The sequence below is a fragment of the Cydia amplana genome, chromosome 1 (assembly GCF_948474715.1).
Source record: "Cydia amplana chromosome 1, ilCydAmpl1.1, whole genome shotgun sequence".
Taxonomy (NCBI): domain Eukaryota; kingdom Metazoa; phylum Arthropoda; class Insecta; order Lepidoptera; family Tortricidae; genus Cydia; species Cydia amplana.
Window position 1 is genome coordinate 2,920,897 of NC_086069.1, and position 12,109 is coordinate 2,933,005.

General features: G+C 36.8%; 2 protein-coding genes across 3 annotated transcripts in view; one reads left to right on the top strand and one right to left on the bottom strand.

Moving 5' to 3' along the window:
- Positions 1-3,453: 3,453 nt before the first annotated feature.
- On the bottom strand, positions 3,454-6,701 carry LOC134652589 (polycomb group RING finger protein 3). The gene is made up of 5 exons (XM_063507753.1): positions 6,469-6,701; positions 6,029-6,181; positions 5,066-5,211; positions 4,361-4,504; positions 3,454-3,599 (listed from the first exon to the last, which is right to left on the bottom strand). Exons 1-5 carry the CDS (start codon positions 6,578-6,580, stop codon positions 3,474-3,476), a joined length of 681 nt encoding a protein of 226 aa, XP_063363823.1. The 5' UTR covers positions 6,581-6,701; the 3' UTR covers positions 3,454-3,473.
- A 476-nt stretch (positions 6,702-7,177) lies between these two features.
- Positions 7,178-12,109, top strand: part of LOC134656949 (uncharacterized) — a 42,476-nt gene continuing 37,544 nt past the window's right edge. The window contains exons 1-3 of one of the 2 annotated variants that reach the window (XM_063512609.1): positions 7,178-7,403; positions 8,495-8,644; positions 9,061-9,134. In XM_063512609.1, coding sequence (XP_063368679.1) covers positions 9,086-9,134 — 49 coding nt within the window. In that variant the 5' untranslated portion in view covers positions 7,178-7,403; positions 8,495-8,644; positions 9,061-9,085. The remainder of the gene's footprint in view (positions 7,404-8,494; positions 8,645-9,060; positions 9,135-12,109) is intronic. The other variant, XR_010097568.1, reaches the window with a different exon arrangement.

Consider the following 12,109-nt stretch of genomic DNA (forward strand, 5'->3'; position numbering starts at 1 on the left):
ATTATACAAAAAATTATGCATTTAAGGGTTAAGGTTCTGTCAAATTTGGGTACGGATCAGTTGGGATGAGGGTCTTGCCGAGGAATATGCTACAGTATAAACATTAGTAACATTTGTTGCCGGTCCCATATTGGGATACCCTCCTCCAATTGAGGGGGGATTTAAATCTTCTCGGGGCAGAGGTGTAGGGTTGGAGCCGGTCTACCTAGCTTTATTTGACGTTCATAAGCGCATTGTAATTGTGCCTACTTGAATAAACTATCTTTTATCTTTACCTTATCTTAACATTACACAATATCAGCTACCTCAACTGTAAACACTAAACAGTAGTCTTAATATATGTGCAATGCTTCGACAGTGGAGACACTCCTAACTTCGGGCAAACTCGGCTCCGTTCGGCTCAGCATTGCTCCGACCAATTATTAGGGTTGACACCACTTGACGTCCCTTTGCGTGCACGACCAGACTTGAATTTTAACAACCCTAAGTAGCCAAAAGGGATAGTGCCATAAGCACAGACAATCCAACCTCTAGACATAGCATAGTCGCGCTACCCCCTCTGCCACACATACGGTAGCGTTACTCCATCTTCGAGTCAATCCCGTGCCGTGATTGGTCCGTGTCTTTGAACGGACCAATCACGGCACGGGATTCGCTCACCTCGTCCCCCCGCACCCCCGTATTTTTGGCAGCATCGGTTTCATGAAAGAATTGGCCTAAACTCAGTCTAGAGGTTGGATTGTCAGTGGCCATAAGTTAAAAAGGGATATCATGATTAGACCTTGAATCGCTGTCAAACTTCGGTTTTGTAGGAAGTGTCCTTTCTGTACGGTAGTACTATTACTTATTCTGTGGTTGTACCTATTCTTCGGCCGAGGGGAAATAGTACGAATGCTGTCTCCCTTGCTCGAACGTTCAATGACAATAATTTATTTTGTATATGTATTTTAAGAGCTCATTGATCTGTACAAAAATCAAAAAAATTAATATTTATTTTGGAAATGCGGATTGTTTTTTGTGTGAGTCTCATACACGTGTACGTGTACATATTTACAGACGTTAATAACATTTGGTTCAACGTTTTGATTGGTTTTAATCGTGAAACTTTGGTCGACTCAAAACTAACGCAAAACACGCAAATAAAATCGTCTGTATGGGGCCATCGATTGCTGTGTCATATTTATTTTGGGTATAATATTTAATTGTTGCATGTAAAAAATTGGGAAATAGGATAGACAAATGAGCAACAGGACTAACGAAGGGGCTCAAAATATTTTATGCCTATTTTTGACATTTGAACGAAATGGCATGCCATATGGTTTCGGACAGTAATAGTTAGGCCGTCTTGCCCGTCTTCCCACTATGTCGTAATGACGGATAGTCGTCAGTAAATATACAAGCTACGACATGATGATTGATTACCGTTCTATATGAAATCTACTATTATTTTCATTCATGATACAATTTATGTGGATAGTTTTTAAGACAATGTCCTAAAAACTGACATTTGCCTGATAATTCAGGCAAGTTGACACAACTATTTGCACCACTTTATATGGCTTATTATTTTTTTGTCTATTGTCATAAGAACGATTTTGTATCTAATTTATAAAATAACTATTATTTATTGATTGAATAATTTTAGTGTTTGTTTGTGACGTTTATTTCACCTAGATTAAGTTACCGTAACTAAAACAATGTTTTATAACAAATGTAAATAAATCGATCAATTTGTAGTTGTTGTCTTATTTTGTTTTACCTTAAAAAAAATTTAACCGGAGTTATAAATGTTATAATATATGCACTCTATAAGTAATTAATTGAATTTATCATAATAGAAGACTTAGCCTTATAATATAACGAAACTTCCGCTATAAGTAATGGGTAAAAGCTAATGAAACAAAATTAAACATTAAAACTAAATATATTTCAATTAATTCACATTAAGTTGCTCCTCATTTTAAATAAATCATTTGCTTAGTTAAATTAAACTAAAGGAAAATGTGAATTAGTCTAACATTTCTCCAGTCAATTATAGAATGAAACAAAACCTTAAGGATAAGTGGATTGTCCTTTTTTTAAAGTCGGCTAAAATGAGAAAATACTCCTATCCCATGTCAAAGGAAGAAACTAAATGCATAACAAATTAACTAAAAACATAATAACAACCTAAAATAAAAAACATGTACCTATAGTATTTCATTTTGTCCTAATACACGAAATTAAATTGCATTCTAGTTAGAAAATGTACTAATATAATTCTTATTATTCTTGGTTGCGAACTGTTTTAAGGGTAACTAAATTAAAATTACATCAACATTTATTAGCATATTTTAAAATCGAATAAATAGTAAAATTCGTTAAATTTATCCGTCAATTCATAAAACCATCAATTAATCTAATATTTGTTAATTTGTTCATAAAATAATCATATATGTATCCAATTGAAATTAATTAGTTCACAGTCTACATATTATCAACACAGAGAACATTGACCATTAAAAAAATACATTTCAAAGTGAGTGCATTTTTCAAAGTACAAATTCTATTACTACTTACAAATAGGTATGGTATTAGCATGACGACCCTTAGTTTGAAACTGACGTCACACCACATTTACTATTAAATTCCTGTAATACACAAGTTACACAACAACACGTTTACCTGACCATGGATGGAACATTCATCTTTGCCATTAATGTTTAGGTACAAATTGTCAATTTGCAGTGTGGACAATTTGAAGGACGTGATTTAGCGAAAAGGATCCACCCTTAAAAAATTTACATTCAAATTGATGACTTTTCTTTTCGACAGAAAGTTCACTTTTTATTGACAGATTTGTGAGTTGGAGCCTTATTTCTAAATTACGTCCTATGTGCTTGTACTAACATCAAAACATCACCGGTGGACCTTAATGTCTCTGCAATACGGTTTACAAATGGTCAACAATGTATTAACCATTAAGTAATGTATCGTAGTCGCAGTAGACGGCATGTAGGACGCCGTACGTTTCATGATACCTGTCGGGCTATGATGGCGACGCATGACGGGACATGATTTGCGCGACAGTATCTCGCGGCGGGATAGACTACCAGTCCCTCATTAACATAGAAAAAGTCGGGTAGTCTATCTCGGCGCGAGATACTGTCGCGCCCACTGTGTTGTCAATTTGTCATACACGTGTTTGAGCGTCTGATTTTACTATCGTAAACCTTAACAGAAAGACATAAAGCCTACAAATGGTCATTACAATCTTGTAGGGGCTAAGTAACAGTATATTCTCACAGTCAGTAGGATCAACAAGGCTAGAGGTCGATCTTGGGCCGGTACTGTAGCCAGCGCGTGACGTACACGAACTTGAGCGTGTGGTCTGATTTGACTATTGTAAACCTTAACGCAAAGACATAAAGGTCAGTTCGATCTTGTAGGAGCTAAGTAACAGTATATTCTCACAGTCAGTAGGATCAACAAGGCTAGAGGTCGATCTTGGGCCGGTACTGCAGCCGCAGCGGCGGGTCGCGGAACCGCCAGCGCGTCACGTACACGAACTTGAGCGTGTGGTCCTTCCCAAGGAGCTCGTCATTACATAGGATGTCAATCTGGAAGTTATGGGAGGAAAAAATTGAATAAAGTCGGTTTATTTGTCAATACGGTTGATAGTTTATTTGACAGTTGAGGAGTCTTTTCTAAAGGGCTTATTTTTTTATGGTGTTCATAGAGAAATAAGCCCTTTGGAAAAGACACTTTTGGTATGATGCCATATGCTAACTATGGGATCACATTATAAGTCTTTTTTAGGGTTCCGTAGCCAAATGGCAAAAAACGGAACCCTTATAGATTCGTCATGTCTGTCTGTCTGTCTGTCCGTCTGTCCGTGTATGTCACAGTCACTTTTCTCCGAAACTATAAGAACTATACTGTTGAAACTTGGTAAGTAGATGTATTCTGTGAACCGCATTAAGATTTTCACACAGAAATAGAAAAAAAAAAATTTTTTTGGGGTTCCCTATACTTAGAACTGAAACTCAAAATTTTTTTTTTCATCAAACCTATACGTGTGGGGTAGCTATGGATAGGTCTTCAAAAATGATATTGAGGTTTCTAATATCATTTTTTTCTAAACTTCCAAAGTGGTAAAATGTGTGTCCCCCCCCTGTAACTTCTAAAATAACAGAATGATAAAACTAAAAAAATATATGATGTACATTACCGTGTAAACTTCCACCGAAAATTGGTTTGAACGAGATCTAGTAAGTAGTTTTTTTTTAATACGTCATAAATCGCCTAAATACGGAACCCTTCATGGGCGAGTCGGACTCGCACTTGGCCGCTTTTTTTTATATTAATAGCCCAAACTTACATCTCTATACTTCTCCATGCCATTGAGCACCTTCTTGGCAACAAACTTCTTGAGATGAGTAATGGTGGCCTGTGCGGAGCAGCGGATGAAACTACGCTTCAGCGTACGCAGCGACGTCGATATGCATTCCAGGCAGACGTTAACCTACAATAAAGTTCAGGATTACTAAAATAACTGTTAATTACACTGCGAAGGTGAATTATATCTTATTTATAAAGCAGTAAAACAGTAGCGCTCATTGTTCACGTGTTGTGAAATTATAAAACATGAATGGCGGTCAGAAAGTTTGGCAATGAGAGTATGCCTTGACATTTGTATGCAAGGTAAGATAGTCATGAAAGTTCAGTCTGCCAACGCGAATCCTGACCAGACCGGCTAGCAAGAGTTGCGTTCTCGCGCGCGAGTCCATACCTGAAGTCGCGCGCGAGGGTACTCATGCTAGCAGGTCCGAGGGCTTACTGCCAATCGAGAAATCGAAAAACGTTATCTGATTCTCTCTCGTTCTTGCATATTTGAGCGATAGAGAAATGTATGTAGGAATTAAGAATTTCATTTCTCATGATAGGGCTCAGTGCATGTGCTGGGATTCCAAAACTGTGAGATTTAATTAATTAATGGAAAGTGTGTGATTTAAGTGAATATATAGCTGCACTGGCTGCTAAAATAGTACTTTGCCAACAAATTTGATTTGTATACAATACTCACCTGTTCATCTTTCCTATGGTTGTCGGTGTTGTCAGGTTGCTCCGGCTCTTCGCCCGCACCCCCCTTGTCTCCCAGAGCCAGTGCAGCGTCCTTCGGGCATGGCAGGTTCCGCACGCGGTAGAAACTGCGCTCGCGTTTAAGCTCATCTGAAGACAAAATTTGAATTGGCAACTTTCTTTTTTTCCTGAGTATAGGGCCATGTTAGGCAACAAATTGTGGTTTCTATAGCCAGTGCTTCAACAAAGTTTTAAACTTGCAATGCCTGTATGTAAACAATTATCTAATTTCCATTCAAAATGAGCTGCATTGCCTCAGTCTGTGTAGACATGCCTTGGCGCCTTGCCTTGGCCAAGGCACATCTCCAACGACCGAGCTGCTTCACACGGCAATTTCCTTGTGAGCAGCTTGTTCTGTGTGGACCTACCTATACATATACAACCACTTGTTGAGCGATTGAGCTCAAAATTGTCATAGTCATAAATCAGTGACAATGCATTATTAATTATTATGATAACCATGCATTATGTAAATAATGAACATTGATTTATGATGGTTACCATTGGAACTGTGAGATAAAACAAAGCAACTTTGTTGAGTTTGGTTCTGGTACAATTGTTTTGGTGGGTAGTAGATGGTAGATGACTAGTAATAAGAATACAGTTGGTAATAAAAGCTTGCATCAAAAATCATTATGTGGTTCTCCCAATTCAGCAAATACCCCACAATCCAGCGCATGAAAAAGAAAAGAAGGCCTGCCCTTCTATTTCAAAACACTGATTGATATCAATTAAAATAATAATGATACATGGTTCTTTGTGTCTAATGGCAACTTAGAGTAGAGGTGCAGACTAGAGGGCCTCTTAGCTAGTGCCTTTCCTTCCTGTCTTCAACAACACTTGAAAAACAATTCAAGACATTTTGTACTGACAGTGACTCTGTACTAGCTAATAAATGTGCACTCACTGTCTTGCAAGTCTGGTACTAGCTTGTAGACAATGTCTTGCATGGTGCGGTCGAAGCTGATGTACTGCAGTGGGTGCGACTGGTGTATCACGATGTCGCATGTTGGACATGTGTTATTCTCCTCCAAATGTTTCACTAGGCAGCTTTTGCAGACTGAAATGTTGCAAATTTAAATATTAGGTATCAACTTTCAACTCCACTTATCTATATTTTTGTAAGGCTTGTTGTGTTGGCAAAGAAAATATTGAAAATATGTATACATGAAGCTGGGGGTCTTCAACTCTTCAAATAATTAAGTTCAAGAAAATTAAAATTTGACTGAACCTATTAACCTAATATTTAAACGCTAGTAAATGAACAAATATCATAAGATTAGTTTTATTGTAAGATTGTTAGCAGAGAAAAGACCTATATTAGTGTTAATTCGAGAAAATACTTACACGTATGTAAGCATTCGGTGACAGTGGTAGCATCTATGAAGTATCCGCGGCAAATCTTGCAAGTTATGTGACTGTTAAGGGTTTTTAGCTTTATCCTCCTTTCCATGGTCATCCTAAGACTACTACTGTGCTAAAAACATTTATTAAACTAACTTAAATTAATCGAAAACAAAAAAATTAGAACATAAACGCGAATCTCGATCAGTCAACTCAAACACTTCACATTACGTTTTGTTCACTGCTATAGTGTTTCAAAGAAAACGCAAATCATTACCTTAACTGTAGCATTTTTTAAAGTAATAAAAAACATAACTGTCATTATTATTCGTTAGTTATTTATTTGTTCAGATGAATTGTTAATTTAAATTATGTATAATAATTAGTTACACTACATAAATTTGCAGCGTTGATAACTAAACGCCATAACGCGTGTAGTGATGTGCTACAGGTATTTTAAAAATATTTATTATCGATTATTGAAAGATACATTTAATCGATTAATATTTTTATTGCTTACGTAGTAATCCGATATAATATGAAGTTTATATTTTAGTTGGTATGATCTCACATAAAAAAATATTGAATCAATTTTCTATTCGAAGTTGGCTTGAAGTCAATGGGGAAATCGATTGCGCAAAAACCGTAACTCACAGGCCCAACACTAAAAGGCTGAATGACCAAGACCATTGCCTTACCTCAGCAGGAGGTAATTTAAAAAAATAGCAAACAAACAAAAAATTGAAAATGGTCGGCTGAAATTTCCAGTTTGGCACGTGAATTAGATCGTTTAGTTTTTATTTTCGTTGGAATCAACAAGCCACCGTCAAGCTGGGTGCCAAAACGGTGGACAGGTTCCTGAGTTTAGCAGACGATAATTTTGTTGAAGATGTAAAAGACGATCTAAAATGTTTCATAGCCGAAAAAAGAGTTGACAGGTAAACAATTTTTGCTTTATTGTTATTTTCTGCACATTCTTTCGTCCCAGTTGTGAGTGTTTTATAATTCTAATAAAATTAAGTGTATGACGAAAAGGCTTGTTATATATGTTTATTTCATATCTCTTTGGTGCATGTACATTTCGTTATTCGGTTGTTATTTTCAAGGTTAAAATCCGTCAAAGATGTACGTAGGTCGCGGATTATATGGAGCGAGACAGCGGTGCGGACGCTAATAAATATTCATAAATGATCTATAAAATTGCTCGGAGCATTCCGTGCAGACACGCTAATACGCATATTTTTTTTCTTCTATTTGTAATGACTTGTAGTAATGTAGTATATTTCAATGAGAAATGAATTAGTTACCAACATAAAATTTATTTCTAGTTATTGGGAAGTATATTTATTTCGCTGAGTGGTTTTTAGTACTTAAATGGCCAAAACTATTTTTTTAAATAAAACTGGCATTTAATAATTTTTTATGTTTCCAATTTATATTTTTGCACAGATAAGAAATGTTTCTTTTTTTTTAAGTCACACCTAGCATTTTTAATACAAAATGTTTCTTTATTTTATACATATAAATTTATTATAAATTAAATATACAATATAAATTTACTAAAGTACACATGTATTGTCATTAAATTTGTCCCAGTATATTCTGTAACCCCGTGTTTTTAGCATGTCTATAAATATCTGCTCCAGTTAACAACAAGCTTCCTCTAGAATGGGGTCAAGGGATCAATTGGACACTTCTGATTAGTCTAATTGAATCACCTTTACTCTTGTTTTGCTTTCATCTTGTCATTTACTAAGCTCAAGTCATATTAAATTTACTTAAGCAGCTAGCAGTAGCTCAAGTCATTTATGAATATTTACTCATATTATAATGTAATGTTATGCAAACCTAAAAATAATGTTTTAAATAAATAATATTCTTAAAAAATTATTTAAAAACAATATGTTGCTACTTATTTAATCTCAAGAAATTGCAGTTTTTGTGGCCAGAAATTAATTCTATGTTATTTTTTTATTCAAACGAGATACCAAACTCTTAGAATTGAATACTAATAGTGTTATCATTGCAGCGTGCTGGTGTTCCCACCGGTGAGCAACTACCGGCGGTTCCTGATCCACCGTTGTGTGGAGGAGCTTGGCTGTCCGGAGGTCGCCACTTTCTCCATCGGGGTGAGCGACGAGCGCAGGACGGTGCTCTGTTTTCGGGAGAAGATACTTCGGTAAGTCTTGATGAGTTTTTTATGTAAAGTGTGTTTATAAAAAATACTACACAAATACACTTATTGCTTTGCGAATTTTAAACATTTTTTTAATTGCAAATTTTGAAAAAGGTAAACTTATAAGTGAACGTAGTTTTTCATTGTGTCAAAAACATACTAAAAAAACATAGAGAATGGAAAATATTTAGAAGTGGAAAAACGTATGCTCTTTTTGTATGGATGATCACGTGGTATACTTCGCTCTTAAGCCTTTGAGAGCCAAAGACGTCAACTGACGCGCGCGGCTACAGGCCAATATCAACCTTCGTGCATTCCGACAAGGTTCACTATGACGCGCACACGATAGGCGTGGCGTTCAAAGGGCGATGATGAGTTGCTAACTTGCTATTCTTTTAGTTAATCTGTGTTGTTTCCAGGGATGAAGCTTGTGCTCTGCCGACCATGGGACTGACGCAGACCGAACGAGAAGATGCAAACATATCACACTCGGGTAAGTTCATTTTAAAAGTTCTAAAGCAGCCATACTCAACTTGCGGCCCGCCGGGCTTTTTAAAGGCCCGCCTGGTGATAGTGGTTATCCTGGTATAGATACACAACCCAACTAATTGGTTTTAAATTAGCCAGTTAATAAGACGACTAAGCCGTTCATTAAAAGCCGGCTTCTAAGGAAATGGCTGAAGAATAACCAGCCAATGCATTGAGCGCGAAGTTTAACCAGATGGCTGAACGTCGTGTAGTCATTTATTTAAATTGGACATTGATAATCTTATGTTTGGTTAGGTTATTTTATTTATTGTACGAGTAAAAGTGAGTCTAAGGGCTCATTTAGACGGGGCGAGAACTCGCATGCGAGTTTTATTACATTGCGTCGTTTCAATTGGCCGATCGGTCGGCTGAATTGATGTAGCCTCAATGGTCCGCAATGTAACTAAAACCGTATACGAGTTCGCGCGCCGTCTCAATGAGGCCTAAACCTCAGCTTAACCTTTAAGAGCCTCATAGGATGGCGCGTGTGGTTATTTGGTACATTATTCAAATTTACGACTAGGTATTGATTGACTAAATCTAGATAGATAGGTGACATGTTTTTTTTATAACGAAGCCCATAAAATGTATGGCTTTAAATGTAATTGTGTTAAACATTTTTGCGCGTTTACACGAAAATAGCATATGTATGTATGTACATATTTAACATACGTCCTTAATTCATCGCTATGTCGTCACCGCCTCGAAACTCACGGAGAGCCCCCACGCGGAGATTACTCACTCATTGAATTCGTTTTGCACACTGCACTCCAAAATTAGATGCGGCATCATTACGTACTACTGTCTACATGCTGCTTAGTATGATGATGATTGATATAGGTATTACATTATCCTGTCCTTCCTCGGGCCTCAAACTATTTCCATACCAAATTTCGCCTAAATCGGTTACGAGTTCGATTCTAAATGGACAAACAAAATTTGCATGCAGAGTAACTGATTGAATACTAAGATACTATTACCTATATATAAAATAAGTCTTCTAACGAAATAGACTTTGCACTTATAAACCTAAATTAGATTTCGCAAAAGCGCAAACCAGTGATACAATGTTGCAAAAACAATCCCTCTATTAGCTAATCGTAACACATAATTCAAGAGAACTGAACGCCAAAATGTTACACCAATTCAGTGCAATGATTATGCAAATACGTTGCTAACTTCCTAAAACTCTTATCTTTCTCAATCGCACACCCAACAATCTACCTTAACCCCTTATCGTAGAGTTGGTTTACGAAAAATATAATTTTGTGAGATATTCGGTTGAGAAAAATTGCAATGCGTTTTGTATTTGGTTCTTTTGTTATAGGTACGCGAACGTCGTTTGTTCTTGGTTACGAATTGCCGTCATTACTCATTATGGTGACTCGAATGCTCATTGTTCAATAATTGGCACTGGGAACTAGTTTTGATATTTAAATCGTCTGTGTGAAAATTGAATAAAAAAACTTTAATAATTTGTAACAAAAAGAGAACGGACTTAACAAAACAGTAATATTATGCAGATACTGATCTTTCCACTCGCAGTGCTGGCACTAATATGCGAGTACGAGCGAGATGCATAGAAAGTAAGTTACGCACACGCTAGCGAATATGTCATTGACAAACTGGTGGTAACCGTATAGGTGTGCCTTTAATTTTTGAAGAACTCCTGCAATATCTCCAGGATCCTATTATCCTAACATAGCGGGTTCCTGGCGGGTATTTAATAATGATAATGTCTATAGAGACAAAAATACTCGCAGTGATTCGCCAAGGGGATAAGGGATCACGGGGGCTCGTAGTCTTATTAAGGGGCCCACAGATTACCAGTTCGCCGGACTATATCAGCCTCTCAGTTAGACGAAAAAGGTGATAGCTCCGAACAATTGACGGGCTGATATCGTCCGGCGAACTAATAATAACTAGGCCCCTTTAAAAAAGAGAAAAAAAGATTACAGACAGCGGAGAATAGGGGCATGCGAACAGATTCTTCATTCCGATGGGGGTTTGAGAAAAATTAAACATAAAATTCGAAAAATGACCGTGACTGATCCGCAAATATGCGCAAAGGCAAAGGAAACGCCATTATTGCGCAACTCTGTGAATCTTCCGAGACATTATCTTAATATTACGCCGTTATTAAACTTCTTGCCTCATTTGTTCAGTGAAATCTTGCTTTTTATAATGAGTTTTGCTGAGATTGAATGTTATTCAATCTTCCTGGCATGATGCATCATCTGACGTTAGTTTAAAATTGCGTGATTTTATAGTTCTTTCTATAAGTAAAAAAAACACTATGGACATTGTTATTTTTTCTTTAACATGTCCGAATATTACTTTTAAGAGCTCTACCCAGGTTTCAGGAATCTTAAATAATTCTATTCTAAAATAGTTTACGTTTTGTGCTCAGGGTTGAGGGGCTTTCCTATATTTATTTAATACAGTTCATCCTATATTTTGATGAATGTTAACGAATGTTACGGCGAATGATCACTTATTCACTATTAATGATTAACGCTTAGATTTACTACAGCTATCCATCATTCCTACTTTCATAACATTAATGTACAGTCGCCATCAGACATATCGGAGCGACCAAGGTGCCCAAAAATATCTGTACGCGCACTTTAAAGTCATGACAATACAGGATTTGTTCATATATTTGTGAATACTTTGGCCGCTCGGATATTTCGCACATCTAAGTCTCGGTCATGAGTACCAACATATGTCAATAATGTATTCATGATCACGCTCAGCTCATCCGGAACCGAACCCATTACGTATGCAACTCTAAACAGACACGACACGACCTCTGTCTCTGTTACAATAGAAGCCGTTCAAATTGCCATACTAAGTGCCAGTTGCACCATCCGCACTTGACAGACTGATGAACGTCACCCGGCGCGCCGCGGCGGTTTACTATGAAACTTTACATACAAC

Bases quoted from the DNA above. Each gene is read 5' to 3' on its own strand.
- LOC134652589 (XM_063507753.1), bottom strand. From the start codon at position 6,580: ATGACCATGGAAAGGAGGATAAAGCTAAAAACCCTTAACAGTCACATA. The intron at 6,182-6,468 runs GTAAGTATTTTC...GCAACATTTCAG, and splicing joins CACCGAATGCTTACATACGT to TCTGCAAAAGCTGCCTAGTG. The intron at 5,212-6,028 runs GTGAGTGCACAT...TTTTGTCTTCAG, and splicing joins AGTACCAGACTTGCAAGACA to ATGAGCTTAAACGCGAGCGC.